This window comes from Amblyomma mixtum, chromosome 4 (genome assembly GCF_055824585.1).
Source record: "Amblyomma mixtum isolate Tamu chromosome 4, ASM5582458v1, whole genome shotgun sequence".
In the NCBI taxonomy this organism is placed as follows: domain Eukaryota; kingdom Metazoa; phylum Arthropoda; class Arachnida; order Ixodida; family Ixodidae; genus Amblyomma; species Amblyomma mixtum.
Window position 1 is genome coordinate 129,464,140 of NC_143015.1, and position 27,250 is coordinate 129,491,389.

Below are 27,250 nucleotides of genomic sequence, written 5' to 3' on the forward strand. Positions count from 1 at the left end.
TCACATCGCAGTTTTTTCATGCTTAGTGTGACCTAGTACTGAATGGTGAAAGTCAGTGGGCAACGGCACTACTGGAGTACCTGCACGCCATGCACCTTTGAACAAAAGGACCTGTTTCTCAAAGGGCTCTGAGGTGCTCGTTAAAAAGGGTGTAAGAGAGAACTGCATTTGGTCATTAAAAAGCACCTCTCTCCCACAGCTAAAGGTGAGAGACTGCATAAGTGAAACAGCTCATGCCGAAAGCATAAGCAACAGCAATGTCTGAAGAGGCAAATCCAAAATTCCAATGTGGGAATTCCTTTTTGAGGAAAGCAAATAGCGCAGTATCTGTCTCACATATCTCAGCGGGCACCTGAACCACGCCTTAAGGGAAGGGAGGAAGGTGAGAATGAAAGAAGAAAGAGAGAAAGAGGTGCCGTAGTGGAGGTCTCAGGAATAACTTTGAGCACTTGGGAACCTTTAACGTGCACCTGACATTGTTGACACTAATAACTGCCAGCAAGAGGGTGAGGGGGGGGGGGGGGGCGTGTCCTCAGCAGCTCAGACACCACTGCCATGCATAGAATGGGATGTAGGGAGGAGGTAGGGGTTGTCAGAGCTGTCTGCTTCCCACGCGTTTTTCTCCAGGTCCACATTAACCCAGGATCAGTGTTAGAGTGTGTTACAGTGTATTGCTTCATTTACTTTTTGGTAATGCACCATTGTGCTGCTATACTATATTATTCGATGTTACTATTTTAGTGCCCTGCCTTATTTCTTGTCAATTTCTGTTTTCATTATTTATTGCCTTGCATCAAGTTCACAACACATTTGTTTGAACCACTCCTCCAATAGCCCCATTAAGGGGCTGCAGTATGTGTACATAAAAAGAAATAAATAAATAAAATAAATCATAAGCAGTGTGCAGTGTGCCACGGTCATCTGAGGTCTGGACAGGTTGGGGGCATGACTCTTACTTAAGTACAAAATTAATATTACCACTTGTGGGTGAAACATGACAAAGGGCAACCGTAGGGATTTTTTTTTTCTTTTTTCAAGCTGGTTTTGTCTCAGTAAAGTGATCTCTTGAAGCTGGCGGATTTTTCGGGCTGTTCGATTATTCGGACTATTTTTGGATCCCACTGAGTCTGAAAAATCGGTTGTGAACTGTAGCAGGCACCTTGAGTACCCATAGTGGCCAGGACGATCAACAAAATGCCCCGCTGCTTGCCTAAGAAGGTGCCAGTTCTAGAAGCAAGATGAAATAAATTTCTAAGCGCAATCAATGAACAAAATTCACTGGTTTAATTTTGAAACTTTCGGTTCCTGTGTCTCGCGAACACAAGGTGGCCCTGGAAATTCAACGACTGTTTCGCCACTGTACTATATAGTGTGTAGCTGTGTCGCTACTTAACTTAGCTACTTAGCTGAAATGTATGCCATTGGGTTCTCTTGACACCAAGGAATGCAATAAGGGTAAAATTATCATCCTGGCTCTCATAGAACTTGAGTAAAAGGGTACCGAAGCAGCCAATTCAGAAACAGGAATACACACTTTTCTTCTCATTTCTGAAGCGACAACTTCAAAACCCCATAACTCAAGTTCTATGATAGGCAGGAAGACAATTTCACCCTTATTGCAGTATTCCTTGGTGTCAAGAGAACCCAATGGCATGCATTTCAGTGACCTTCCCGCAACAAATCTTCTTCAAAACTCTCCGCAAAATACTTGCATAAAAAGTGCATAAGTGCTCGAGGAATTGTTTTACATGAAATTAAATGACATATCTAGAATCAGCGCACAAAAATACATATGCCCCGGAGATTTCGTAACTGTGACTTCATTAATAAAAATGTTTTTTTCAAGACCAGTGTCCCCCCTTTCTCGAGTTCTGCGTGACAAGGGCATCAGGGGATGAATGAGAAATGAACAGAAGAAGCAAAACGGAACAAGTTGGCGATGAGCGTCTCACCCACGGGCGGCACACAGGACGGCCTCCCTTGCAGCTGCTTCAGGAGCAGACCCAGGGCCGTGGACGTGAATGAATCCTGAGAGCAAGAGAAATGGAGCAAAAATTAAACCGGGAGGTGGGGGGGGGGGTTCCAGAGTCATCGACGAAAGAAAGAGGGCACAGGAGCCTGACTCTCAAAAAAATTTCACCCCACCCCAGTTCCAAGCTCCAGAAGTGCAAGCCACCACCCAAATCTGCACACCTTCACACTCCAGAAAAAGTCCGTTGCACATGTGAAGCCTCGGCTTAAAGGTGCACTGAAGAGGAATCTGAACTCGTATTTTTGCCGCGGGAACTCGATCTGCACGTTCCCAGCATTCTTAGAAACTTCGACTTATTGCCCTGTGTGGCTGATTTTCTTAATTAAATCAAATTAACGTCCGGCTCCCGCCTTTTTTTTTTTTAATTCTCCCCCGTACGGTGGGCGGAGTCGACCAACGCGGGGAGTGCCTTTCACCCAGTCCCGTGGCGGCTTGCCGCTCTGCCATCGGCGGAGTGATACGTAGTAGTCTGTAGAAGCAAATAGTCCACGCATATTTTTATTTCTGCTGGCTTATTTTGCGGTTATATTATCTGCAAATGAAACTATTTATTCACGGAAACCTAAAAAACAAAATGAAGCGAAAGCAAAGCCTCCACGGAGCTAGCTGAAAGGCACTCCCCGCGTTGTTCGACTCCGCCCACCGTACGAGGCAGAATTTAAAAAAAAAAGGCGGGAGCCGGGCGTTAATTCGATTTAATTAGGGAAATCGGCCACACAGGGCAAATAAATCGAAGTTTCTAAGAATGCTCGGAACGTGTAGATCCAGTTCCCGCGGCAAAAAGACGAGTTCAGATTCCTCTTCAGTGCACCTTTAAGGGGGGATGAGGGTCTTAAAACTGACCTGTTTATTTATGGCTCGGATCTCATGAAACTTTGCACACAGATGCGTTTTCCTCTCCTGATTCCAAATATGTAATCACAATTGAGCTGGTGGTCTTAGATCAAAAGTTATCTTAAATTCTAGAGTGTAATTAGGCAATTTCTTATGCAGCTTTAATGAACTTCCTCATTGCATTTTGTTGCTCTTATTTACATGAATTGATAGCAAGAGAGTTCCCATACCCGATGACATTCTTACTTTTTTTGTTTAGGCCACGTGTAAATAGCAATTTACAATTAGCTTAACGTGTTAAATACTGCGACCTCTTACTCCCAACATAGTATATAAGGAGGACATGCCTTTAGAGAAAAATGAAGAATGTCATCGGTTATGGGAACTTTCTGGCTATCAATTCATGTAAATAAAAGCAACAAAATGCAATAAGAAAGTTCATTACAGCTGCGCAAGAAATTACCTAATTACATTCTGGACTTTGTAAGATTTAAGACCACCAGCTCAGTTATGATGACATAATATAGAATCAGAAGAGAAAAACACATCTGTGTGCAATATTTCGTGACATTCTAGCCATAAATAAAAAAAGTTAGTTTTAAGACCATCGTCCCCCCTTAAAGGGACACTGAGGAGAAATTGAAGTTTGCTTGTATCGACAGAATACCAGCTCCTGATTACAAAAACGCCACTCATACTGTCAACAAAGCTCTTGTAACGTAGAAAAGAGCAAGAACCAAAATACAGGTATCGCCGCCACAGGCCAAACTCGCAAGTACAAGCGTGATGACGTCATAGGACAAAACAGTGTTGCAATGGTTCTAGCAACACTAGGACCCGAGAAGCCACAAATCACTGTGGCGCAGTCAATGCATGCGCAAATCTCCTTGGCGTCGCCAGATGGCGCCACGCACCCGACAGCTACGAGCGCTCCTGCAGCATCGGGACCAATCAGCGCCTGCTTGCAGCGGTAGGCGGGCTCCCGGTATTCCGCTAGCAGTAACAAGGTACACGGTATGCTAAAGGTGTCTATTTGCGAGAACTTCGTTGACGACTTCGAGAACGGGATCCATTGTAATGCTGGCAAAACGCCGGTGCAAACGTAAACGAAGCGACGGTAGCGACAGCCGCAATAGCCGATAGATCCCTTCAACGTGCGGCCGGAGGTAGCTTTCTTTTCGGCTGCTGCCAGGCCGCACTGCTGGCCGTCAGAAATCACGGAGTCTGCATTACGTCATGTTTCACGTCATGTTTCACGTCACTTAGTCCTGTGTCGTCATAGGAGAATCCCAAGTTTGAATCAGAGCGGTGGGAAAAACTTTTTCAACTTCGAATCCAAATTTCTTAGAAATAAATGCATCTTTCGCTGCCGGCCAAGTGGCAACAAAGCAATGAAATGTCGAACTGTCGGATTTTACTGTAAAAAACATATTGATAGTGCTCTCCTCACTGTCCCTTTAAGACCCTCGTCCCCCCTTAAGAATAAAAACACTCATTAGGGTTATTGTATCAAAGTAATCACCAGGGGTAAATCCTACTGCTTTCTTAGAATTGTGGCATCGGATGTCTGATTGTCCTGTAAACTTTTTCTTGTTGTTGTTGTTGTTGACCAATACCATAAACCTTGCTTATACTGACTCCTGCCTTTCTGGGAGCCCCTAATGAAGAGGAAAACCACCCTATAGTGACCACACTCTCTACATAGCAACACAGGTTCTAAAGGCAGGTGAGAAAGAACTCTTTATGGCATTACACCTCCTCCAATGGCTGCCGCACCTGCGATTCTGTCACCCCACATACTTTCTTCTCTTTATTTAATTTTCTCACAACAGTCAAAAATGGAGCAGGAGCCAAAGGAGCATAGCCTGACAGAGGCTCTTGTCCCAGTTAGCACAATTTGGCATTTCAGTGCACACTTATTAAAAAGCGAAGATAGACAGGGAAACAGCTCTCAGCTACACAAACACATTTGAACATATAAAAGTGAACATATAAATATGAAATTAGACAACACTTAGTAGTGTTTTAAAGGGGCTGCGAAACACTGCCTGGGGGAATACCGGCTATACTTCAGGTGGGTTCTTTATGTCGCACAGATGCTGACTTAAAAAGAATTACAGGAATCGATGCACAGGAACGGGAGTTATTCAGCGAAGAAATTTCAAAATACAAGCAAACGAAACGCTGCCCTCAACTCGATTTTGGCGGGGCTTCCCACTCCTATTTCGCACTCCCAATGACGGCACCTGGCGCAACCAATCAGAACAGCCAGCCAGAGCACGTCGCGGAAGTTTGTACTCCATGGTTGCCTGCCCTCTGTAACTCGTTCTTGCTGAGACTGGCAGCATTGTTTCCATGCCAGAGCGCCCCTGTTGGTGTATTTTTATTTTTCTTGCTTTGCAGGGCTTTTATCTAAGACAAACAATTTGTTTTTGTTGATCTAATATAAAACGCAGACAGGTGACAAAATGTGTCTATTTATTCACACAATTTGCAGTATATTTACTGTTTGTCCGGTCATCAAGCTCGCGCCAGGTGACGTCATATCTGCTGCTAAAAACCCGCCACTGCGTGGCGACACCATCAGAGCCATGAAGTTGTTTTTGGAAGGACATTAAAATATTAAAAAACGGAATGTGCGCGGTATTACCGACACTAATAGCACCATTATAACTCACTGTATGCAATCAACAGGCAAAACAGTTAACTAAGATTGTGTTTCTGGGCCCCTTTAAGAGAAAAAGAAATCCTAAATGCACATCTCGGCACTCTACAAAACTCAGGCTCTTGCACACACACACACACATAGATTACAGACACATAGCACACCGCCCTTTGATAACATATATACACCTTGATTTCATTGAAAATGAATGCAAACAATGTCTTATTAAAGGAAAGAAATGGGTCTCTTTAACAAATATGATTTGACATATTTCTTAAACTCCGGTTTCTGGAATTTAATTTCTTCTATGAAATTCAGCAAATAAGGCACTTGGAAATTTAAGATCTGTCTGCCATAATTGGTCCTAGTGAGTGGTAATCTCCTTGTGTGTTTGTGTAAGGTGTACTTTGATTCTTGGAGGTTTGCTTCAGAGAGGTACAATTTACTGTTTTTTATATATTGTAATAACTTGAAATAATATAGGCAATATATACTGGACAAGTGTTCCTTTGCCAGAGAGGTCTTGGGAGGATATGTTCTTGTCCGTGATTAGGGCTAACGGGTCTGCATGCAAATTCACAAACAGGAACCTTTTGTCTTTCGTATGCCTTCTCACTTTGTAATCCGACCCAAAGGTGCTCGGGTAAAACTTTCAACAAAGAGTTCGGAAAGCGCAGTACCACCTTGATGACGCTGTCGCTGGCCAGCACCTTGGTGTCGACCAGGTTTGGGAAGGCGGCCCTCACCATGCTCTTGAACTCGTTGTACTCCTGAGAAAACAGTCGAACAATTAAGGGGGGACACTGGTCTTGAAAAGAAAATTTTATTAATTTAGTCATAGTTATGAAATTTTCAGGGCACATGTATTTTTGTACACTGATTTTAGATATGCCATTTAATTTCATGTAAAACAATTCCTTGAGCACTTGTGCACTTTTTATGCAAGTATTTTGCGGAGAGTTTTGAAGAAAATTTGCTGCAGGAAACTCGCTGAACTGAATGCCATTGGGTTCTCTCGACACCAAGGAATACAATAAGGGTAAAATTATCATCCTGGCTCTCATAGAACTTGAGTAATAGGGTACTGAAGCTGCCACTTCACACACAGGAATACACACTTTCCTTCACATTTCTGAAGCGACAACTTCAAAACTCTATAACTTAAGTTCTGTGATAGGCAGGATGATAATTTCACCCTTATTGTATTCCTTGGTGTCAAGAGAACCCAATGGCATACATTTCAGCGAGTTTCCCGCAGCAAATTTTCTTCAAAACTCTCCTCAAAATACTTGCATAAAAAGTGCATAAGTGCTCAAGGAATTGGTTTACATTAAATTAAATGACATATTTAGAATCAGCACACAAAAATACATATTCCCTGAAGATTTCGTAACTGTGACATCATTAATAAAAATTATTTTTCACGACCAGTGTCTCCCCTTAAAGCAGGCTGTACTAATAGGGTGGAAAGCTGGGCAAAGGTTAGATGGGATTCCCATTAGAACGCATGCGACTGAAACACATTTAATAAACCTACGTCACAAAACAAGCACACCAAAAGATTAAAAAGTAGGGGTGTGTGAAATTTCAAGTTTTCAATACGAATCGAATATGAGGAAAAACACCTTGAATATCAAATATCCACTCAGTATGAAAAGAATGTCAGGAAAACATAAAACTGCAAACACTGTTGTCCTTAAAGGGGCTGCGAAACACTTCTTGGGGGGATACCGGCTATACTTCAGGTGGGTTCTTTATGTCACACAGATGCTGACTTAAAAAGAATTACAGGAATCGATGCACAGGAACGGGAGTTATTCAGTGGAGAAATTTCAAAATACAAGCAAACAAAACGCTGCCCTCAACTCGATTTTGGCGGGGCTTCCCACTCCTATTTCGGTCTCCCAATGACGGCACCTGGCGCAACCAATCAAAACAGCCTGCCAGAGCACGTCGCGGAAGTTTGTACTCCATGGTTGCCTGCTCTCTGTAACTCGTTCTCGCTGAGACTGGCAGCGTTGTTTCCATGCCAGAGCGCCCCTGGTGGTGTATATTTATTTTACTTGCTTTGCAGGGCTTTTATCTAAGACAAACAAGTTGTTTTTGTTGATCTAATATAAAACGCAGACAGGTGACAAAATGTGTCTCTATTTATTCACACAATTTGCAGTATATTTACTGTTTGTCCGATCATCAAGCTCGTGCCAGGTGATGTCATAACCGCTGCTAAAAACCCGCCACGGTGTGGCGACACCATCAGAGCCATGAAGTTGTTTTTGGGAGGACATTAAAATATTAAAAAACGGAATATATGCGGTATTACCGACGCTAACAGCACCCTTATAACTCACTGTATGCGATCAACAGGCAAAACAGTTAACTAAGATTGTGTTTCTGGGCCCCTTTCGAACTGAAATTAAACGAAACTAGACTGACTGGGCAGCACACAAAAAAGAAAAGAAATGAAGTGTACAAAAATGTGTGCTGCTTGATAAGACCGCATACAAAATGTAACTTGTAATGAGGTCATGCAAAATGAGAGACAAAAATAAAATCCATGATTTGACACATGGCTGGAAGCTAAAAATAACACGCTGGGTAGTAAGACCCCATCGCTTCGAACTTCCAGAGAGTGGAAGAAATTCCCGAATTATCCGAAGGTCAGGTTATTAAAGCATTCCTCAGAAAAAAATAAAAACTGCCAAAAAAAGTGACAATGCGGTAAAGGAGGAGGCTCCATCACAGGAACAGCAAACGTCCTTGCAGCACCCGAAAGTGAGCAGTCCATGCGATAAACAGAAAAGAAAGCGAAGACAATGCCTTTTACTGTTTTCCTGGCAATTGAAACTCAATTTTCGGAAAATTTGTTTGCATCATCATCATCACCAGCCTGACTACACCCACTGCAGGGCAAAGGCCTCTCCCATGTCTCTCCAATTAACCCCGTCCTTCACCAGTATCCCCGCAAACTTCTTAATCTCATCCGTCCACCTAACTTTCTGCCGCCCCCTGCTACGCTTGCCTTCTCTTGGAATCCACTCCGTTACCCTTACATGCCCTGCCCAAGCCCACTTCTTTCTCTTGATTTCAACTAGAATGTCATTAACCCGCGTTTGTTCTCTCGCCCACTCCGCCCGCTTCCAATCTCTTAACGTTACACCCATAATTTTCCTTCCCATAGCTCGCTGCGTTGTTCTTAACTTAAGCTGAATCCTCTTTTTAAGCCTCCACGTTTCTGCCCCATAGGTGGGTACCGGTAGGATACAGCTGTTGTATAGACCAGATTTTTGAGCCTCTCCTGGGCGCGGCCATTTTGCACCGACTGGCGCGCCGCGGTGCGGGCGTTTCTTTGGGGACTGCGGGGCTGCGGCAGTTCCGCGGCCGCGCCTGCATATAGCTGCGCTTCGGGCACTAAAAAAACATTGTCGAGCATACTTCCGCTGCGTGGCTGTGTTGCAGGAAGTATTTACGTTATCAAAGCGATAACATTGACGCGTTTTAATGACATTTAGTTTGACATTCAGGTTAATTGTGCCGGCGCTTAGAACGCGCTCGTGCTTAATCGAATTCCGTCTTGGTGCTCCACCGCAAAGAAACTTTTTATTCAATATCAAGAATTAGGTGTGCGGCTAGTATGCAGTTCCAATTCCCATGCACTCTTATTCCTTCCTGCCGGCCATAAAGCCCCCCCCCCCCCCCCCCCCCCCCCCTTCCACAAATGGCTTTCTTGTCGCCGCGCCAGTTTATCAACAAATTACCGCTGTGAGCTCAACTGAGTCGCAGCGCCAACAGAAAACAAATTTTGTCATGGTTTATGCAACCTGGTGCATAAAAACGTACTTCCGCTTAATTTATAAAAGCTTGAATAGATATGAGCAGCTAATCCAGCTTTCACTAATTCTGAGGTCCGAAGCCGCGTTATTTTATTCAGGAGCTCTCGCCGCGTGTGAGAGCGTTGCGTAGGCGTTTGGCTAAGTGTGGAAAATGTAATGAAATCGCGCATATTTTCCTATGAATAATGTAGATACCGCACCGCTGCGGTGGCTCAGTGGTTACGGCTCTCTGCTCTGGCCCAAAAGACGCGGGTTCGATCCCGGCCACGGCGGCCGAATTTCGAAGGAGGCGAAATTCTAGAGGCCCGTGTACTGTGCGATGTCAGTGCACGTTAAAGAACCCCAGGTGGTCGAAATTTCCGGAGCCCTTCACTACGGCGTCCCTCATAGCCTGAGTAGCTTTGGGACGTAAAACCTTAATAAACCAAACCAAGCTAAGGTAGATACCAACAGCAGAAAGATACTATAGATAAACATTTACCCCCCCAGATACCTCTGACATGCGTGCGGAAAAAGCAGCTGAAATCGGTAGCGGTCGTGCTTACAATCCTGTGCATGAAATGTTCTTAATGGGAACAAGAGCAAGCTCAGCGCAAGGATGCTGAACACGTACTGGTGATCGAAAACACGCGCTCCGTCGGGACAACCTTCAGTCTGCAGCTCGCCTATCCAGTTACTACTCCACTGAGTCAAGTCAATAGATCTACATTCTGATGCATAATATTATCATAGATGATATCGCACGTAAAAGGCGACAACAAACGACACGACAGCGCAGAAATCTGCTTCGAAGTGCCGGTTTCCAGTCCGAACACTACCTGGTCGACTACCCTCGGATGTCACGTTAACGAGTAACTGCGCACAAGATAACCGCAGCACTGTCTGGAAGAGGGCAAATGTGAGTAGTGACGCACAGCACACACCCTCATACGTTAGCTGATGGAGCACAAAACGGCAGAAGCGAACATGTAAACATGCGTTCTATGCGCGGCGCCGGCGCGACCCGCAGTCCCTCGGGCCGCGCGCGCCGACAGATGGCGACTGGCGTCGAGAGTAGGCGCGCGTCCGCAGCCTGCGTGCGAGGGTAAAAAAATCTGGTCTATACTTTCCTCTTGAGGGATATTGGTAAGCTACCATTCATGATCTGAGAGAACCTGCCAAATGCGCTCCACCCCATTCTTACTCTTCTAGTTATCTCCATGATGTTTGCATATTTCTTCACATATCATGGTTTAGCCGTGGTCAGATTAATAAAAGTCGGTGGCGTTCGGTTGCTACCAAATACTACATATGCATACTCGTGTAAGGGCCGCACTTTTCTTCTGCGGTTTTGACGGGGTGTAGCCCTTGCATGAGAGCGGCATGCGGAGACCCGATTATGCTCTCTTAAAATTATACTGCAACACTCATTTCTGTGACGAATTAGCACAGTCCTGGTGAATCCTTCAAACACATAATGCATTCAAAGTTTGGACGATATAACGCGTGCTCGACGACCGGCACGAATCAACCGCTAAAGGTAAAATAAGGTGCTGTAGTAAATCACTTGACTGGCAAGTGTCACGTGATTCTAAGCTAGGATCAAGATCCTCTGAAGACCTCGCACTCGACTGATGGATGGTTTGGAGCAGCACGCTACGCACGCGACCCACAGCTGCCAATGCGAGGGGGAATTCACCTGGCCTGCTTTTCCGCACGCTTCACTGAAGAAGGCCTCGCGAAACTCAATTATACGTTCATTTTTAAGGTGAAAGCCTTTAATGCCTCATTGTTGCCAACAGAAGGCTGTCGACAGAAGGCTGTCGACAGAAGGTTGTCAGCAGAGGTGTCACGCTTTTTGGTTGGTCAAAATGGTTATGACGTCAGAGTGCGTGGATTCAGAGTAATTATGTTACCCACGGATGCCTGACGACCCCTTTTGGAGCAGACGACAACTAATAAAATAGTTGTCGTCCGCTCCGACAGGGTGCGTAAGGTGTCCATGGGTGACCACATTACTTACCTCAAACAGCCTCGCAGTCAATGCCAAACAGTGCGCCAGGAAACGCTTTCGCCTTGCAGCACTTTAGAGAGCCAAAGTGCCCCCTGAATTTTTTACTTGAAATTAATTTGCGACAGTGAACCAGTAACCACATTAGACCTTCTGTAGTAAACCGTGACTACATCCAAAGCTAGTCATGACTACTCGTGCGTGTTCGCACAAGCACTTCGTTTATAGGCTTCCAGCGTAGCATACCACAAGGGCAAAATTATGCACGTACAAAACAATTCTTTTGGCTCACTTTTTTTTTTCCCCCGAATTACCAGCTACCAAGTTGGGGGTACGGCCCTTGTACGAGTTATATACAGCATATGGCGTCTCCACTTCCTGGCATTCCCATGCCCAGCGAAAGTGGGTGAATAAACACAGCACGTCTTTTTCAATTCCTCTACGTAATTTCGAGAGAAACTCCGTGGTCCATGCAGAACGATCACACATGTAATACTCGCAACACAGACACTTGGTTTGTTCCCCATTTTCGCACTGACTATAAGTTCCAAGCATTACAGCACAATCTTCCAGTGGTTTTAAATACATATAAAGACATAAATAACCCTACTAAGAAAGCACTGCGTGAATTATTTCTTCAAAAATAATTCCTGACGTATAATTCGCGCCCAAGTACAGTTGCTCCCTTGTACAGTGAAACCTCGTTAAACCGTAGTTGGCCGGAACCCGGAAAAAGTACGTACTAAACGGTAGTACCGCTTAACAGGAGTAGCATAAAATCGCCCACTTGCCTACCAAAAAACAAAACCAGAGATCAGTAGTAGTTGAAAGAAGGAAAAAAAAACATGCAGCCTTTATTTTGTACTGAAAAAGTCGGCAATCTTCGTTTGACGCCGCGGTGTTCTGGCAGCGACAACAGCAGCCTCAAACTCATTTAGGCCGCGAGCCAGCTTCTTGGCCAGTCCCCTTTTTTAAGCGAACAGCCGCATCACGTTTACAGCGCCGCGCAGCCTCTGCCACCGGTGGGCCCAAATCACCCTCACTTTCCACGTCGTCCTCATCACTGTCCGGCGCGCAGGCACTGCGCGCTACCCACTCGAAAGTAGCGCGGGGAGGGGGTGAGGCGAGCGCGGCTTTGGCCGCTTATCTGTTCTTTCAGCCAGCGTCGGCTTCGCGGTTGTTGCTGCGACACGCGTCTTATCTTTTCTCTTTATCTTTCCTCTGATCTTTTAACTCTCCTTTATCTGCACTAGGCAGCGGTGGCGGCTGGCTCGGCTGAGCCAGTAGGCAGGGTGCAATTTCCTTTCACCCTTCTCTCAGTCGCAACAAAACAGCAACAAGCAGCGCACGACTGCTGCGACACAACAAAGCACAAAAACAAAAAAGACGCCAGCTGCTTCGGCCGCCGCTAACCTCGCTTCCCTCGCTCTTTCTCACGCTGCTGATGACGGTGACCGTACGGATCCAAAGACGGATCGCCTATGAGCCGTACAGTAGCGCCGCTCGTGGCAGTATTTTTTTCTTTTTGCTCTCGGCGCACCGGCTTTGCGGGCTGCGGAGTGAAGTCGAATTAACCGACGCACGACAAAATTTGTTCGAATTAACGAGAGTTTCGCCCCATAGACTCTTAATTATAATTGTAGGGACCTCGCGTGCGCGTCGAGTTATCCGATTTTCCAAATTAACGAGCTTTCACTTACCACTGCGGTAGTTTATGGCCTCCGCGATCAGCTCCGGCGGCTCGCCGTCGCGGAGGCCACGGGTAGTTATTGCTGCCGCGGCAAAAAAAACCCCCAAAGATGGCGCTAGTTGTATGATTACCAACTTTGGCGCCAATTTTTCATTAGCTGTGTGGTTTGCCGTCCCGTCGGCGGTATTTAGGGAAGATTGTTGCGCCGCTAGCCGAACCGTCCTTTGGGTCGGTGCTACCGGCGTGAATTCGTCACGCGCGAGTGCGACGAAAAGTGAAAATGGTACGTGCTAACCGATACGACCGCGATAAGCTGGTACGGTTTATGCGGATGCAAAATGCATTATGTTCAATGGGTGCTCAGTCGGGGACTTGACTTTACTACTTTTAAAACGAAAGTACTGTTTAAGCGGGTACGTTTTAACGAGGTTTTACTGTATCTTATGCAAATATGTTTTCTGTATTTCCCTATTGTGATTTATTGATGATTTTGTGCTTTCTGGATGTCCTGTTTTTGTGAAAACTGTAACCTGACTATGTGTTCGTTTTTATTTTTTTTGTGTGTGTATGTCAGTGTTCTCAACAAAGTCTGCTCCTATGCCTTGTAACGGCTGCCTGGGCCTCGTCAAGCTGTATACCTACAGCTTTTAGTCCAGGCAGCCGCCAGAATTTTCTGGAAAATAAATGAAATTGAAATTGAAATTGAAAGTTTGCCCAAAAGCAGCTTCTCAGGTGTAAAAACACAAGCGCTCGTTCCGAGCTGTCTTCACCTTTGGCAGGTCGTCCACAAACTGTGAGAGCAGGTGCATGACGTCCAGCAGCATGTTGTGGCCAATGACCAGCTTGCCACTGGCAGCCAGTATCTCCAGCACTTTGCTGAAGCCACGCGCCAACTCCAGGTCCTCCTATGACAGCAAGATGATGAGCCATGCATAATGTGTGGTAAATGCGGAGAAACAATTCTACATACTTTGCCAAAATTCAGGAGGGCGCCTTGTTCACCAAAAGTGCGGTGAGGCGAAAGCCTTAAGGGGGGACAAGGGTCTTAGAGCATTTTTTTATTTACAAACCAAATGCAATGAAACTGCACATACTTACTCAGTTTTTTCTGCTGATTTCAAATATGCAATTTGTTTATTTCTAGGCCAATTAGTTCCTGAGATATTAATATATATCATGCCAATGTCTGCTCAAACAATAGAAAAAAATGGGCCACCAGAAATTTAATTTTAACATGTGGGTAGATACTACAATGTGTCGGGAATGCAACGCTGGAAGTAGTTTTCAGTTTTTTGTCCGTGTGGACAAATGGGCTTAACAGTTAGTTTTCAAGTGAGTTAACCAGAAATACAGTGCCAGAAAACACATGACACACATGAAGCTAACTATTAAGCCCATTTGTCCGCAGGGACAAAAAACTGAAAACTGCTTCCAGCGTTGCATTCCTCACACATTGTAGTATCTACCCACACATTAAAATTAAATTTCTAGCAGACCATTTTTTTTTTCTATTGCTTGAGCAGACAATGGCATGATATATATTAATGTCTCAGGAACTAATTGGCCTAGAAATAAACAAACTGCATATTTGAAATCAGCAGAAAAAAACTGAATAATTCTGCGCAGTTTCATTGCATTTAGTCTGTAAATAAAAAAAAATGCTCTAAGACCCATGTCCCCCCTTAAGCGCGGTGCTGCTGCTTGTCTCACTGATGTGCGGTTAAGATGTTAAGCTTCGCCTCTAAGAGTGGAACGCGACAGCGTCTTGCAACGCTGCCAGGGAGTCTACAGAACGCCATCGCCCATTCGGCTCTACGTCTTGCTTGTCGGTAAACAGGTTTTTGAGGAAAAGAAATGTATCTGTCTGGCATATCTCAGTGGACACCTGAACCTCGCTGGAAGGGAAGGGAGGAAGATGGGAGTGAGCGAAGACACCGTATTCACTAGACGCGCCTTTCTTCATTCCAAACCATCGAGCTGTCATGGCGGAGTGGTCAGCATGCTCGTCTCGCACTCCGGAGACCCTGGTTCGATTCCCCAACTCGACCAATTTCCTACTCGGTTTTATTTATTTATTTATCTTACTTGGGGCATCACTATACCATCCCTTTAATTCGTTGCATGGTTATTAGCCAAAGTACGATTGGCCCCGTTTGAAATTCGTGCACTGTGATGTCATGAACATTTCGACCAATTGAAAAGCGTGACATTTCTGTCGACAACTCCTGCTTACAACAATGAGGCATTAAAGGCTTCCGGTTTAAAATGTGGCAGTAGCCATCCAGATGTCAATACAGCCACAGTCACTTTCCCTGAGGCCCCAGGACTTTGATACCCTATATGCTTGCATAATGAACCCACAGTTTTTCCAGAACAGTTGACATCAATTTGGGGGGAGGGTTCACTACGCTATAAAGTTTTGACACATTATTTTGGGAGAGTTAGAAATTTCATTCCGTCTCATCCCGTGATAAACGCAGTGGGGCTTTACTATATAGAATATTACCTCGACGATAATATTAATTATTAAACACTATCACAGTTATCTCAAATATATCGCATCAAGCACCTCAACTTCCCTCTTCCCATCTGCAAACTTCACCCAAGTGAGATGTCCATCCACAGAGGGACGATGACAATGCCGAGACTATTATGGACTCTGTGATCACTGGTTTGCAAGTGTATACAGGTGCTGCCTAGCTAGCCTCAGAGATAATGTGTTTCTAAAAAATGGTATCAACATCATTGAAGTTTGCCGGTGAAAACGAATAGTGGAGCTGATACCTGTGCTTCATTCCTTGGTCCATTCTAGCTTTTAAAAAGACCAGTTTGTTTCCTTGAGATTAGCCACTCTCATCAGAATGCACAACACTTGATTTCTTCTCCTCAACCCTTAAAATAAATTTTAAACAAACCAAGAAGCAACAATGTGGAGGAACCATAAACAATGCCTCATAAACAATGTTTTGGACAGGCGAAAAAAAATCTGTAAAGTTTAAGAACAAGATGCAGGCAGTGTATTTAAGCGCTTAAGTGCACTGGCCTCGACAGCATGACTTTTCAAGTACAGATAGCTCCAGCATAAAAGGGAACATGTTATATCTGCATTTAACCTATTATTACCGTATTTACCCAATTCCAACGCGCACCTTTTTTCGGGGAAAATACGTCTCAAAATCGCATGCGCGTTGGATTCGAGTGCAAACCGAAACTGCCCCATAGCTGCCCATCGTCATCGCCATTATACGATGTGGGAGCTCACTAACTGCCGGCAAACATGGGAGCACGTTTGCTCGTCGTTTTCTGTGTCGCAGGAGCCGTTTTCAACCGGTGTGGCGCTTGTCATTGGTCGCGTGCTCAACGACCACGTACACGGCGACGGTATCCCGTGCACTGCCGCGGGCGGACGCCTCATCACTGCCTTTGCACGATCGAGATACGCGGCTCGAAGAATATGTTGATGAAACAACGGTTGTCGGAAACGCGTCATTTCGGCGGTGAAGTTCCAAATGAGAGTCCTTTCTGTTTTGCGGCCGATTCTCTGACAGAGATTACATCGTCCGCAGGCGGGGCACGCCGCGCCGCTGACGAGGTCGTGCATCATGCCGATCTCACAGATAACAGCGCTTCCGCGCTCGTTTTTACGCTTGTTTTGGCCGCCGAAGATCTTTATCTTTCGCTCAGATGCACTGACGAAGTCATGGATGCTCCGCAAGAAGCTTGAAGGATCCAAATGGTGCATCGCCGTTGCCGCAGTTACGCCTAGCAGCAGACGAACCTCCCGTAGCCAGAGCTCTCTGCTTGCGCTTGGGGCGTCTTCCTTTATACTGATGCTTCGTCAGGAACTTGCGTGAACTAAAATCTCGTTTCTCAGTCACATCCATAGCGGAGAAAGGAGAAAAACCTGGGCAGAAGCGTTGGTTCACGTCTTGGTGGCGGCAGAACGAAGAAAGAGCGTCTGTGCCCGACCGTGCGGTGGAATGCTCGTAGGCAATGGAAGGGCTCCGATCGTACCACGTGATTTGAAGGGCCAGTCGCGACGCTCGACTCAGGCGCGACGATCTTTTTTTTTCGTATTTTTATCAAGAATGCGCCGCTGCCGAAGTGGCTTCTCGCAGAAGATGGGTAGGCCTACTTCCCCGCGAATATTCAAGAGCGGGCGACGCCGTGGAGCGAAATGCCGCGTTCCCGAAATTCGGTCAAATTTGCACTTTCGCGAGCCACTGCGAGTGCTTTAATTGCATTTTTTATTAACTTCCCATTGATTATCGGCTTTGATTTTTTTTACACATCAAAGAAGAGGCTTGGGGGAATACAAAACGCAAGAAAATACAAAATCGACTTATCGAAAAAAATTGCGGTTTTTTCACCCGCATCTCTCCTTAAAATATAAAAACGGTTGCAAATTATTTTCATTCGTGGAAGTCACATGCACGTTAGAAGCAGGGCTTGTAGTTTTTTTTTCATTACCAATATAGGGCGCGCGTTAAAATCGGGGCTTGAAAATTTTTTTTTTTTTTTTGGTGCCGTAAATTGGGTGCGCGTTGGAATCGGGGGCGCGTTGGAATTGGGTAAATACGGTACTCCATATGTATGACTGAAATGGCCTAGTTCTTTAGTTCTAAATAGTTTACCTCAGGAGAGATAATGCTCAAGAGATATCTCCAACTTCAGTGCCGTAGTAACTGCATAATTCGTTCTTGTGTGGACACTGTGTGTTCCATCTGCCTGTACAAGCAATAAGACACGTGAGTGGTGGGGAGGCACACTCACCCGTTCCTGTTTCTGCTTCAGCTCCAACTGGGCCCGCTGCTCCTCGGCGGAACAGGCCAGCCGCACGGCGACGTGCGCCCCGTCACCACAGGTCTCGGTGCCCAGCTGCACCTTGTCACCGAAGCGCGCCTTCACCTCCTGGTAGATGAGCTTGCGCCGGAACGCACTGCACTCAGGCAGGTGCAGGATGCCCCCTTTCGCAGCCCCATCTTCGACCGCGGAGGAGTCCCTGGCCGCCTCGGACTCTTCTTCAACGTCCTCGTCCATTTCAACCTCCATGCCGGAGGCGGAGGACGGAGCGCCGTCCAGGAACTTCCCCACCGACTCTCTGTCATTGGCAGAGGCAAAAAATAAACCCCGATGAGAGAAAAATTAACAATCTATTTTGATGCTGCCAACACTATGCAAAGGTGCAAAAATGCAAAGGTGCCACTGTCCGTGAACTTAAAGGTGCGCTGAAGAGGAATCTGAACTTGTCTTTTTGCCGCGGGAACTCGATCTGCACGTTCCGAGCATTCTTAGAAACTGCGACTTATTGCCCTGTGTGGCCAATTTCCCTAATTAAATCGAATTAACGTCCGGCTCCCGCCTTTTTTTTTTTTTAATTCTGCCTCGTACGGTGGGCGGAGTCGACCAACGCGTGGAGTGCCTTTCAGCCAGTCCCGTGGCGGCTTGCCGCTCTGCCATCGGCGGAGTAATATGTAGTAGTCCGTAGTAGTAAATGGTGCGCGCGTATTTTTATTTCCGCGGGCTTATTTTGCGGCTATATTATCTGCGAATGAAACTATTTATTCACGGAAAGCTAAAAAACAAAATAAAGCGAAAGCAAAGCCTCCACGGAGCTGGCTGAAAGGCACTTCACGCGTTGGTCGACTCCGCCCACCGTACGAGGCAGAATTCAAAATAAAGGGCGGGTGCCGAACGTTAATTCGATTTAATTTGGGAAATCGGTCCCACAGCGCAATAAGTCCCAGTTTCTAAGAATGCTAGGAACGTGTAGATCGAGTTCCCGCGGCAAAAAGACGAGTTCAGATTCCTCTTCAGTGCACCTTTAACACGGACGCTCGAGTGTGTGGCTAGGACTGACATTAGTGCCACAGAGCATGTGTTAGCCCATGGATTCGAGACCCTTAGGCTAACACTCTGCGACAAGCCATGAAATCAAGCATTTATCCAAGCTCAAGCAATGCACTGAAGCATTTGTATCAAGTTTGCAGGAAGTGGTAGATTTGTGCACAGGGTTTCCAAACTGCATTCTCGAAACAACTGGGTTCTTTGGAGCACTTGTTGGGTTCCCTCTAAATTTAAATTCATGCTTGCCTCAACTGACGCTTTTCCTTCATCACAGTTCATGTCGATGCCACCAGCAGAATCCAATTGGGCTATCAAACAAGGCTCCTTGGAGCAAGGTAGAAAGAACTTAAATGACAGGAAAGGTGGAAAGATGAAACAGCAGAAACGTCCCCCTAGCCAGTACCCCTCAATAGAGATGTCAGTGCCAGAAAAAGAATCTTGGAAAAAAATGACAACTTTTTTTTTTTAATGCAAAAGCATTTCTTGGCTCGTGAGTGGTGTCACCGCAAGCTGTGGACAAGCGCTGTGGATGGAAGTTGTCGACAGAGCGTGTCCGCACGAACTCAGTGAAAATAATGAAGTCTGGTGAATGCCCAGATGTCTCAGAAACGTATCTTCGGAAATACAGTAGACTCCCGTTAAGACGAACTCGCTTAAGATGAACCCTTGGTTAAGATGAACAGTGGTGGTCATTTGTTTGGTTTCCCATAGAGTCAATGCAAAAAAAATCTGCTTAAGATGTACACTGCACACGTGCTAATTGGTTAAGATGAACTTTCACGACCAGCCATGCCCAAGCCATGCAGCTTTACTCGACCATTAGAGCAGTATTTCAGCGGAAGGAAAGAAAAAAAAGCTAAAAAATTGAAAGCTTTTTTGCACCGCCGACGATCCATGCGACGCGGGGAGGCACAGAGACCTAACCACGTCTCCGTTGAAAGGGCGATTCTGTGAAAGCAGAACTGTCGCTGCTCCTCCCCTGTGAGGGCACTGAAGGATATCTTGGAAGGTTAAGTGAATATGCCTACACTTGTAGCAAGCAGACGATTTTCTCTACAGACACAAAAAAAAATAACAGACTGGGCAACACTCAACAGTGCCTGATGCACTGCACTAGTAGTGCAATAAATGCTTATGTTGCAATTATTTTTTTCCTAACAGACTATTTCATGGCTTTGTTCACATATACGAAGTATTTGGACACACACTGCATGCTCGAACATCATTTTAAGAAGCACTCCTAATTAGATGAACTTCTGATAAGATGAACAGTCTTCATGGTCCCTTGGAGTTCGTCTTAAAGGGAGTCTACTGTATGTACTGAGGTGTATGTGAGTAATTATGAGCACCTAAATTACAGATGTACGTTTTCGATTAAATTTTCTCCGTGCTTCGAGTACAGTTGTAGCGCCCTTTGTTTTTATCAATGGTAGCGACCAGGTTTGAGTTGGTCTTTCATTTCTCGGTGGTATATAAAAAGAGCAAATTAGAGATAATGAAGAAATCACTGCCTGGAGTGTGAAAACAGCTGGCATGAATGCGGAGCTCAGTAGATGGTGGATACGCACATTGGATTGAATTTAAAATCAGCAACATTGACGATGAACATTCTTGTACAGCGGGGGAATGACATAACACGAACATAACTCTAAGCCTATTTCTTTTTAAGGGGGTACACTGGTATTAGACCTATTTTCCACATTTTTAGTCCAATCCCAATGAAACTGCACCACCTTGCTCAGTTTTTTATGACAATTTCAACAATGAAATTACCTTTCTCATACATCAGTCCATTCCCAAGATGATTAGTTTTAATCAGTCATTCATTAGCACCTCGGTGCGAAAAGAACTGCTCAATAAAAATCATTTTTAACCCATGGCTACATAGTACAGTGAGTAAAGAGTGCAATAATCAAAACCATTTTTCCATTTTACCTTCTTTAGTAATATTACAGCACTTGGAATATCAATGTTCAAGGTGTGAATGTAATGCATCGATAAACTGTGCAAAATTATAAATTTTTAGAAGTGTGATTGAACAAATCTGCTTCGATTATTGCACACACTGTGCCTTCAGCTTCCCTTAGCAAACAATATGACATCTCCATCTGTCCTAGATGTTGAAATATCGACAACTATGACAGTCAGATGTTCAAAACTTTTATGCCATTAAACTGTCTGCTCCTGCATGAATTCCGCCCACACGATGATCTGAATTTAATATTGTGGTCAAAATGTTGATTTCTTAAACGAAAAAAACTGGTACAGTTGGAAAATAATAGGTGTAGATTCCACAAATGTCATTTTCTGACAATCAATTTTTTTGGTCGTTTTTTGGTCTCAAAGACCAGTGTCCCCCCTTAAAGGGAAGCTGAAACGGTTTTTTGAGAATTCGAGGTTATTCAAGAATTCGAATCTATCAAGCTTCTAGACAAAGCATGCAAAGTATTTTTGCACTAGCATTTGAAATGGTGACATAATCGTCTATTAAAACCGTGACGATGTTTAGGCTTCTCCTCACTACGTTGGAGGAGTGCGAGGAAACTCGGCAGTGACATCATTGTTGCCGAAATTTCAGATTTCCGCTGCTTACGCCTGCATGCTGCTGTGCGTCGTCAGATGGCGCCAAACAATCAATCGTGAGCTTCGCCTTCTATGGCGTCGGTTTCCTTCCATGGAATAACCGTTTCTTCGCTGGAAACGTAGCGCCGTCATACGTGACGTCATTATCGGGGTCTCTGCCCGTCGCTGTGCACTTCAGAGAAGCTGAACGCCGACGACGACTTTATTCGGTGATTACGCCACCATTTCAAATGCTAGAGCAAAACGATTTCGCAGGCTTTACCAGCACATTTCACACATTCGGCAATCTTAAACTCATCGAATTCTAAAAGCGCTTCGTAGCCCTTTAATCAGCTCAACAGATGAACAAGATTCGGCGACTGCCATGCTGATGGCACAGGAAACTAGCAAGAAACATTGTCTCTGTTGCACATGTTTAAACTGCTAAAGCTGTCGTGATCTGCATTTTCTCGTGGTCATAAATTTCAATTTTATTGACCACTTCCATTCAGCTCTTACCATCTGCACGCCGCAATAAGGCCTGCCATTACAGAGACATTCACGCACAAACCTCCTCACGCCTTGAAACTGTACGCAAGTAGTGTGTGCTCAGCGATGGTAATTAACAAATAGCGCCTCATATTTACATCGATCTATACAAATAATATATTCAGAAATAGAGGCTACGTGCCTGGTAAGAACTCTGCTGTCATGGTCCTGCAAGCACTCCATTACAGAGCACGGAAACTTCTTGTCGCCATGCTCCCTTTGTATTGCCAACACCAAAAAACTCGCGTAGAGGCACTTAGTGGCTTTTTTCTTGTCAGCATGCAAAAATCCACGTGAGAGGGTTCTTAAAGGGGCCCAGAAACACAATTTTAGTTAACTGTTTTGCCTGTTGATTGCATACAGTGAGTTATAATGGTGCTATTAGCGTCGGTAATACCGCGTATATTCCGTTTTTTAATATTTTATTGTCCTCCCAAAAACAAATTCATGGCTCTGATGGTGTCGCCACATAGTGGCGGGTTTTTAGCAGCGGATATGACATCACCTGGCGCGAGCTTGATGATCGAACAAACAGTAAATATACTTCAAATTGTGTGAATAAATAGACACATTTTGTCACCTGTCTGCGTTTTATATTAGATCAACAAAAACAACTTGTTTGTCTTAGACAAAAGCCCTGCAAAGCAAGTAAAATAAAAATACACCACCAGGGGCGCTCTGGCATGGAAAACGACGCTGCCAGTCTCAGCAAGAACGAGTTACAGAGAGCAGGCAACCATGGAGTACAAACTTCCGCGACGTGCTCTGGCTGGCTGTTTTGACTGGTTGCGCCAGGTGCCGTCATTGGGAGAGCGAAATAGGAGTGGGAAGCCCCGCCAAAATCGAGTTGAGGGCAGCGTTTTTTTTGCTTGTGTTTTGAAATTTCTTCGCTGAATAACTCCCGTTCCTGTGCACCGATTCCTGTAATTCTTTTTAAGTCAGCATCTGTGTGACATAAAGAACCCACCTGAAGTATAGCCGGTATCCCCCCAGGGAGTGTTTCGCAGCCCCTTTAAGATGTATTGTTAAAGCAAAATTTGGCCAACGGCGTCCATGTGTGCAGACAAACTACCTGCTCAATGGAGCAAAAGGCATGGTTTCGTGCGCCGATCTTTCTTCAACTAGTTCGCACCTGATGTATGAAACGGAGAACAGGTGAAAACACCTTCCAAGTGGTGATCAAAGAACACTCTTCACTCCTGACGCCAGGATATTGAATCGTGCGGCATGAAGCAAACACCTATCTCCGGGGCCTAAGCGACACCGCCTTCCAAACGGTCATCACAAAGCCATTTTCAGTCTTGAAGTCAGGATTAAATTCTGTGGCATGAAGCTAAAGATGCCATATTTTTCACCTACAATCGTCTCAGTAGTAAAATATCTCTTTCGCTGTCATACAAGCATTCACATGGCCACAAGAGTCAAACATTGTCGATTTGCACCATTATGTTATTTTTTGTTACCACTCGTGTCATTCAAAGAATCATTTTGTTACTCATTCTGCATAACAACGCTGCACACTGCTATGCTGTATAATCAAGCAGTATATACAATTCTGTGCATATCATGCTTTTTTTTTTTCATGGTGCTCAGTCACTTCAAGTTTCTTTATTGCAGTTGCAAAGACCATGCGTTATTTTTTTTAAAAATAACGACAGCGATGTTAAAGGTGCGTTCACACTAGGCCGACGATCGGCCGATTTCAGTCTGGCGATGGTCGGCGGCAGCGATTTTCGTGCCGTCGGCGCGCCTATCACACTGCGCAGACGCCGACCGAGCGCCGATCGTCGCCCGACGAGCGCATCGCCCTCGTGTCGGCGACATAGCAGCCGTCAGCTGACCCGTGTGTCACATTCTGCCGACAACAGCGCGACCTCACGCCGACGTTGCCCTATCCCGAACAGCTCGACGCTGCTGCTTCGTGCGCGCGGCTCGTCTGCCAGCTCTGTTGCTGGAAGCGTCCTGAAAATCGAACATATCTTCTATTATGGGACGAGTTCGCAGTAAAGCGATGTGAGGGGTAGGCCTTTTATTATAGTGCAGGAGACTTCCGAAGCACCGTCAGCCGCGGCTTCGATCCGAAACCACCTAGGCCTAGCGACGACTAGGGCAGCGTAGGACCAGCGCTCAGTTCGTCGCCCGGCGTTGCCACAGGCGGTGTCGTTGCCGAAAGATCCACTTTTGCACAGGCATATTGTCGTGGCTCTAATCTAGGAAGCATCCTCTCTGGTATCATGGCTGTTTTGTACTTTCTTGTGCGAACGTGAAGTAAGCCGAGCATGCCGGCCGGCCGGCCGGCCAGCCTGGATCCCGTCTGCCGGCGTCATAAAAACGAGCTGAAGTGTGTTCTTGACGTAAATAATAAACCCTGGGATAAGAAATGTGAAAAGTGTGTCATTTTTTAGGATCGCTGACCAATACTGAACTGCTGGGAAAGGTAACAACTGTGATATGAGCAAACTTCTTGCTACTACCGCCTCGCAGCTGCCGCTGGCCCGACGTTGGCGTCCGCCCCGCCTGGGGCCCGCTCGCTTGGCTGCTGAAGGCGTTGCGGAAAGTGATCATACTATTATTTTATTGTGAGATGATGCTGTTGACAGTAAAGCGATATGTAGAGTAAGCCTTTTATTATAGCCCAGGCGACTTCTGAAGCGCCGGCCGCTGCGGCTTTGATGGGAAAGAGGCTATAGGCCTAGCGACGACCACGGCAGTCAGGCAGCAGCAGAGCTCGTCGCCCGGAGCGCTCGAGCGGTGCCGTTGCCGAAAGCTCGCAACAGAAGGAGGCATGCTTTGTCGCTGCTTGAGCAGTCTTTCTGATAACAAGGCGATCTTGTCTTTTCTTGTGACATTTGTACACCATCCCAAGCAGCGCTCAGGCACTGCTGCACGGCAGCGAAGTGTGACACAGGTTGTGGGCGGAGCTTGGGTAGAGCGGCGCAACGATGCTCACTGCTCCGTGTGTCCGTGCTTGCAGTGGGGCGGCAGTTCGCAAGCGACAATCGGTGCGGCGCGTCAGCCAAGTGTCCACATGGCTTGATGAATGTTGCTGCGCGTGCATTATTTGTTTACATAATGATTGCACTTCGCGCTCTGAGCTCGGTACTCGCTTTTGGTCGGCGAATGTTTTCGCTCGGCCACCGATCTGCCCAAGACACGTCGGCATCTTTGGTCGGCGACGTTGTCACACTAGGACGACGCTTGGTCGTTGGGGGCGTCGTCGTCGGTGCAGTGTGGCTGGCTAGTCGGGGAACGACCAGGTTGGCCGACGCGACCGCCGATCGTCGGCATCGGGGTCCCGTCAGCCTAGTGTGAATGCGCCTTTAGACACATCATTTTCTGAAATCTTTGTCTGACTGAAGAAATATTCAATATTCGAAGGCATTTTTTCTACACATTCATATTATACCCCTGTCAAGCGGGCAAGTTAAGTGCACTTACGGGGAGTGCGCTTCGGCATCCCGAGTGACACTGTGGGCTACGCAGTGCTAAATGGGAAAGCAAAGTGCACTCATAATTAAAAAAAATGGCGACAGAAAATGAGTGGAATTTCTGAACAGGACGATGGAAAAGAAAAAAAGACTCATAATATTTGATTGCTTAACGTGATAGCGCAAATAAAACGAGTTTCAGCAGTTTTTAGCGATGAAAAAAATGAAAATAGCAGAAAAGCCAAGACCAGCCAAGACTATCCAGAATTTTGACAACAAACAAGATGGCGGCGGGCAGCAATGTTGCATCTGATCACGTTTACTTGTTTTGTTGCTTCGCTTGTAGCTATAACCAAGGAACTTTTTTTCTGAAAACAGTGTTATAGCACGTAAAATAAAGTTGTAAGTACTTTTTATGCACTATAAATTTTGTACCATTGGAACCGCTGGCGTCGAGGCTACGCACTCAACCAGCAAAGTGTGGTCCGTGAACGCACTCTCAGCGGAGTGCACTCTTCCGCGCGTGACACTCCACTTGCGTCGTTTAGATGCGGCAAAGTGTACTTACAGCGAAGTACACTCTCCTTAAGTGCACTTAACTTGCCCGCTTGACAGGGGTATTAGATTCCCATTCGAAAGTTTCGATACTTTCAACACCCCCAATTTATGCCGAGAACAAAAATGGTACGAAACTGTTCCTGCAGTGAGTGAAAGAGACTCACAGCACTTCGTCGATGAAGCCTTGTGCTTCCTTGGGGATGTTCACCTTGTGCGATTTTGCGGGGCCATTGGTCGACCCAATGTCCTTCAGCTGCTGATCATGCCGCTCGCTCAACGCCTGGCTCAGCAGCGAGACTTCTTCAGACCTCAGGTAGGAGATGCCTGAGGAAGCCACACAGTCACAACATCAGGAAGGCTAGGCGGGCAAGTTTATTAGCAAGAACAGTGTGACATCGCCCCCATGCAGCGCCCATAAAGAGCTGTCCCGTTACCTCGAAAGCCAAGCACCGTGAAAATTTGTTTGGGCAAACCAAGGTTCCAGCTAAAAAAAAAAAATAAAAGGCCCCTACAACTTAAAACTCCCCTCATGATAAAAACAGAGCTCCCCTACTGTATTTACTCGCATCATGGCAAACTTACTCACATAACAAACACATCTCAGAGAGTAAGGGTATATGCTTGGGCTTGTTGGTTCATAATTGAACGGTAAAAACGTAGTGCAAAGAAACAAGGACACAGAAAGACAGACAACACACGGCGCTAACTTCCAACACTGGTTTATTTCAGAAAGGAAAGGTGGTTTTATATCGACATCAAGACCAACACGCCGTCAAACCATGCGCTAGCAAAGCGTATCAGCCAGATATGCGAGCTCTTTTGCCAGCAATGAAACAGAGGGGGTACTAACAGAATCATCTTTCAAAAGTGATATCCATTCCGCTTCTATGATTTCTCGTGTCATCCGGTTATTGTGCACTTTTAAAACCATGCATTGTTCAAGAAGCGGCATGCAGCGACACCCACGGCAGTGGGCTGACAACCCTTTTCCACGCATATCATCTACGTCACGCCCATGCTCTCGAAGCCTATCATTCAGGTACGAAAAAACATAGGAAAAAGTTTGTCAATTGTATTGAAAATGTCATTTATCAGATTCCTCTTTCCTGTGGCAAGCAGTATGTAGGGCAAACCGGCAGATGCCTGAATGATAGGCTTCGAGAGCATGGGCGTGACGTACATGATATGCGTGGAAAAGGGCTGTCAGCCCTCTGCCGTGGGTGTCACTGCATACCGCTTCTTGAAAAATGCCTGGTTTTAAA

At 45.7% G+C, this 27,250-nt stretch overlaps 1 protein-coding gene across 2 annotated transcripts in view; it reads right to left on the bottom strand.

Moving 5' to 3' along the window:
• LOC149348202 (poly(A)-specific ribonuclease PARN-like) overlaps positions 1-27,250 on the bottom strand; it is a 58,289-nt gene that overhangs the window by 25,056 nt on the left and 5,983 nt on the right. For both annotated transcript variants that reach the window (XM_089587993.1, XM_089587994.1), the window contains exons 7-11: positions 26,153-26,312; positions 17,818-18,145; positions 13,815-13,949; positions 6,215-6,301; positions 1,953-2,028 (exon numbers count right to left, since the gene is read on the bottom strand). In XM_089587993.1, the coding sequence (XP_089444119.1) occupies positions 1,953-2,028; positions 6,215-6,301; positions 13,815-13,949; positions 17,818-18,145; positions 26,153-26,312 (786 nt within the window). The remainder of the gene's footprint in view (positions 1-1,952; positions 2,029-6,214; positions 6,302-13,814; positions 13,950-17,817; positions 18,146-26,152; positions 26,313-27,250) is intronic.